The 5,116-nt window shown below is 52.2% G+C and overlaps 1 protein-coding gene across 1 annotated transcript; it reads left to right on the top strand.

The window, feature by feature from the left end:
* The first annotated feature begins 281 nt into the window (after positions 1-281).
* On the top strand, positions 282-2,094 carry BHLHE22 (basic helix-loop-helix family member e22). The gene is given in 2 exon segments (XM_037891609.2): positions 282-1,475; positions 1,477-2,094. Coding segments are annotated over 2 exon segments (894 nt in total). The 5' UTR covers positions 282-1,088; the 3' UTR covers positions 1,984-2,094.
* The last annotated feature ends 3,022 nt before the right edge of the window (positions 2,095-5,116 follow it).

The following is a 5,116-nucleotide window of genomic DNA, read 5'->3' as shown; positions in this document are numbered from 1 at the left end:
GATCTGATACATTCAGAGGCACAAACTACCCACCCATTTCTGAGTTAGGCAGGACCGTCCTTGTAAAGTATCCTTATTGCAAGGAGGGAACCTTTGAAGAACTGATCGCTAGAAAAGTTGGTCCTTAATTCCTATTATTTGCCCTCAAATTAGTTGTATTGTAAAACTGATGCTTTTATTTTTATTGACGCGCGGGGGGGGGGGGGTAATTACCACTAGGTAGCAAACCTGCGAGTGGAAACCTGTAAAGTTTGGCTGGGGGAGGGGACAAAAGCAGCGCCTTGCAGTTTGTCCTCAATTTGTTCTGAAAGGGAGAAAAAGGATCGTCTCGTCCGAAGCCAAGGTGAACCTTTCTGGCGAGTCAGCAGGGAGCAGCCTGGCGTTTGCTATTCCACGCCACCCCTTTCCACAGGGAGAGCTAAGTTCGTGTAAACAGGGGTGGCGTGACTCTGGCTTGGTGCAGTCGGCAGAAGTCGGCTGGCCGCGCGCGGAGGAAGGCGCTCCAGTGGGCCCCTTGGCAGTGCAGCTCTGCCATTTGCTGAAGGAGGCGAGGAACAGCCCGGGCTCTGAGCAGGGCGGTTAGTGTGCTCATTGACGAGTGAAAGGCGCCACACATGCCAAGCTAAAGGCAGTCGTTGGGTCCCTAACAGGACACAACGTCTTGCAAACATATGCGCGAAGCTGTGTCTACAGATGGCAGGGAGAATAATGGAGCAGGCGCCTTTTATAAAGCTCTAGCTGCTGCCTGTCTTCAGACCTGGGAAATGAAACTCTTCAGACTCAGGGCCAGCTAGCGCCTGGGCTTGTTTGTCACCGCTTTAATCCTATTAATTAAAGCGTTAACCTGATTGGGTAGAGAGCTCTGTCCCAACAGGCGAGTCTTCCTCATAATAACCTACTCGCCGAGCTAATGATGTAAAAGACTCCCCCGGCTGCTGGGGCCGGAAATCTCTTGAAGGTGAAGCCAAGCAAGATAAACGGCGGACGAGGGGGCTGCTCGCAGCTCACAATGCCCGAGCGCATCCCCTGGTGAGAGCTCGCGGCCAGCGGAGAAGGCGGCGCGGAGGAGCCGGCGCAGGGCGGGCAGCATGGAGCGGGCGCTGAGCCTGGCCGCGGAGGAGGACTTGTTCCACAAGACTCTCGGCGCCTCGGCCACGAGGATGGAGGCCGCCTTCCGCGCGCCCCCGGGGCTCGACCTGAGCCACCCGCGCGAGCGCCAGCCCTCGCCCCTCAGCTGCTTCGAGCCCGGCGAGGCGGAGGGGCTGCTGCAGCCCGGGGCGGCGCTGGGGGCCGGCGACCCCCTCTCGCTGCCGGCCGGCTCGGTGTGCGGCAAGTACGGCGAGAGCACCAGCCGCAGCTCGGTGGCGGAGAGCAGCGGCGGCGAGCAGAGCCCCGACGACGACAGCGACGGGCGCTGCGAGCTGGTGCTGCGCGGGGGAGACCCGCGGGCCGCCTCGCCCGGGGCGGGGGGCGCCGGGGGGGGGCCTGAAGGCGGCCGAGGGCGGCTGCTCCAACAGCCACGGCCTGGGCGGGAGCAAGAAGTCGAAGGAGCAGAAGGCGCTGCGGCTCAACATCAACGCCCGCGAGCGGCGGCGGATGCACGACCTGAACGACGCGCTGGACGAGCTGCGGGCGGTGATCCCCTACGCGCACAGCCCCTCGGTGCGGAAGCTCTCCAAGATCGCCACGCTGCTGCTGGCCAAGAACTACATCCTCATGCAGGCGCAGGCTCTGGAGGAGATGCGGCGCCTGGTGGCTTATCTCAACCAGGGCCAGGCCATCTCGGCCGCCTCCCTGCCCAGCTCGGCGGCGGCGGCGGCGGCCGCGGCCGCCGCCTTGCACCCAGCCCTCGGTGCCTACGAGCAGGCGGCCGGCTACCCCTTCAGCGCCGGCCTGCCCCCTGCCAGCTCCTGCCCGGAGAAATGTGCCATTTTCAACAGCGTCTCCTCCAGCCTCTGCAAACAGTGCACGGAGAAGCCTTAAAGCCCCCGCCAGGCGCTTCCACCCGGGCAGGGCAAGGAGCTGGCAGGGGTGGGTGCGGGGCGGGGGGGCGACTCTGGGCAAGGACTTGGGCTAAATCCTCCGTTTCTCGTGGTTATTAGGCTTAAGGTTTTTCTTTTCTTTTTTGGAACGGGCCGGGGGTGGGCTTGGGGGCTTTCCTCGTGGAAGTGGTGACTTGATCGCAACCAAGACCTCAGCGAAGTAAAAAATCGCAATTGTGTGTGTGTGTGTGTGTATGTGTGTGTGTGTGTGTGTGTGGACACAAAGAGAGGCTGAGAAATAGCAGCTGGGGGAGGAAAAAGGAAGCCCCCCTCCCCAGCTGATGTATTTCAATCCCGCCGACTGGGGCTCGAGAACTCTGCCCCAGCGAGCTGAGGCCGGGGGGGGGGGGGGGTGGCAGGCTGGGGTGCGGTGGCGGGGACTCCAGCTGCACGGCCATCCAGACAAATCAGAAGGGGCACTTGCAACCAATTTTTTTGATGCTGAGCCAGGCGCCAAACAAACTTGAAACGTAGACTTCTTATTTAAACGAAACCAAGAGCCTGAACCGTTGCTATGAAAGACTGACTTGTATTTTTTATTGTCTCTGAACTTTGATCCTGTGAAAATGCGCGAAGTTTTGGCGAGAGTGATTTCAAGAGCGAGCGAGCGAGAAACACCCTACTCCGTGTGGCTGAAAGTGTTGCATTTTTAAAACAAATATTTATGTGCACCTTGTTTCTTTCCACGTTGCAATGATGTATAAACAAGACATGATATTTATTTGTTCTTCTTTCAAGGACCCTTCCACGCCAACAATATTTATCATGTGTTTAGGTCACGGGTCTTATGTGCAGTTTTTTTTAAAATGCTTCTAAAATTCTGTTTTATGGATTAACTTAAACTGTGTGCCAAGTGTTTAAAACGTTTATTTGCCAACAAGGTATACGCAGAACTATTGCTGTATCGGAGCTGCTTAGGTTGATGAAAGGTCGTCTGGATTTTAAGTTGCATCATCCCTGTATTTAAATTGAGCTTTAATAAATTGCTTCAGTCCAAAAATCACAGGAAAGGTGTATTCTTAATTCTCAATTAACTGACTTTTTAAAAGGGGGATTCTTTGCATTATAAAGGGTAATAGCGATTTACTTTTACAAGGCATCAAAGCAATAGCTCCTATGAGGGGGGAAAAAAACACTTGCCAAGCTCATGTGTTCCCAGACGCTGGTTTTGTTTTTGGTTTTTTGTTTGTTGTGTGTGTGTGTGTGTTCCCCAAAGGTATAATTTAATTGCTCTCAATATGTATGTAAATTAACCTGACTGTGGATGATTATTTAAATTGAAATACTTTGGGCTGATTTACAGAACGTGTGATTTTTTTTTTTTAATCTAAAGAAAAATAAAATAAGAAGAGCAAAAAGTGGCTATTTACCCAAAGTGAGCTTTCAGTCTGAGTTTGCATGGCTGGGTAGCTGTCTCTCTGCCATTTGTAAATCAGTTCCTTCCCCCCCCCCCCCCACTTCAAAAACGAGTCCTGCTCCTTTCCACTACTTGCAGATAATACAAATTCGGACTGTCAGGTTGGATGGCAAAATAGGAGCCGTCATGGATCTGTTGGCAGGTCATGGATGTGTAAAGAATGATATATATTAAATAGGTCAATCAGATTATGACAGCAATGTACGATCGTTTGTATGTGTATCTATGTCGGAAAGAATCTTTATTAAAATATTTTCAACAAACTTTTTATTATTATGCTGTGCTTTGTACCAGTAACGGGGGGGGGGGGGTTTGAAATATCCCCTTTCTCTCTGGCTTTGCTTGGGTGCCAAGCATACAAAAATAGCATCGCTCAGGGACTGTGGCATTCAAGTTCTTGACACGGATCCATTGTTATCATTCACCTGTTTAATTGACAGGGGATTGACTCGTTGCAAGAAAGAGAAATGAAAGCAGTAGTGATAGACAGAGGAAGAGAGAGAAGAGCCCCCAAGTTTGCTTGTAGGACGATTGAAGGCTTTCTTCACACTTCCAGCCTGGAGATGAAACCTCAGTCTGGGGCGGGGGGGAGGGGGGGAGTTAATGCTGAAAAGATGCAAGCTGTTAGGGTTTTGGTATGTTCCCACATATGGCAGTGTTAACATGAGTAACGGTCTGCAATTCCTGACAAGAGGAGGGGAGGGGACACACACACACACAACGTTTTTAGGTCCTCTTTGCTGTTCCTTGAACGCCCTGGGAGCTCGAGGCCACAGTCCAAAAGCCCCTCGCTTTTCGCACCCGAAGAGCAGTCAGGCTCGATTATAAATATAAACAAACCCAAGTGCCGAAGTGACTTTTACCCGCGTTGATCTGGAGTGTGAGCATTTACACGTGTGCCGGCTCGGCGGTGGGGTCCCGAGAGGGAGGCACTACAGTTCTTCCCTCCGTGGAGCCCAGACCCGCCGCCAGGTTTCCTTGGTGGGGTCGGTCGGGGTTGTGTGTATGTGCCCGCTGCATACAGTATGCCCTATTTGCTGGCTCTGGGTAGTCTCAGCTTCTGAGAGCCCTAAATGGCAGCCAGCGTGGTAGAAGGGGATACATATTTCCGCTCCACTTCCCATCAAAGAGATTAATCAGAACCTGTAACTTTTCAGGAACCATAACTGTAAAGTGCCACGAAGCTGTGGGAAGGCAGCCCAGCCAGGGTGGGCAGCTCGGCCCCCAGGCGCAAGCAGAGCCGTCTCTCAGCATTTACTAGACAAAGCCTGGGTGCGTCTAATTATGATTATTAAAACAATTTCCATGACGATGTCTAATATTATGTTAATTTGAAAACAACTGTGTATGAAAACTGTCGACTATAATACCTAAATTCATTTAATGAAACACATCGTTAAGGCAATTAAACCTCCTGGATGTGATTAAGGAACATAATTACGACACTGTTCTGCGCCATAATTGGGTGTCTTTAATCAAGGGGTAAAGTGATCAGCAACACAGCCATCAGTTTGTATTGTTCTGTCTCTGCTGTCCATCATTCTGATTAGGAATTAACCACAGCCACCCGGCTGACTTGTGTGTGTGTATGTGTGCGTGTGCGTGTGCGCATATTAACATCTCAGGACACGTTTGCTGCAAGAGTTGCTGCTTCATA

The sequence above is a fragment of the Chelonia mydas genome, chromosome 2 (assembly GCF_015237465.2).
Source record: "Chelonia mydas isolate rCheMyd1 chromosome 2, rCheMyd1.pri.v2, whole genome shotgun sequence".
Taxonomy (NCBI): Eukaryota; Metazoa; Chordata; order Testudines; family Cheloniidae; genus Chelonia; species Chelonia mydas.
Note: the sequence above shows the minus strand (reverse complement) of the source record. Positions and strands in the feature narration are given on the sequence as shown.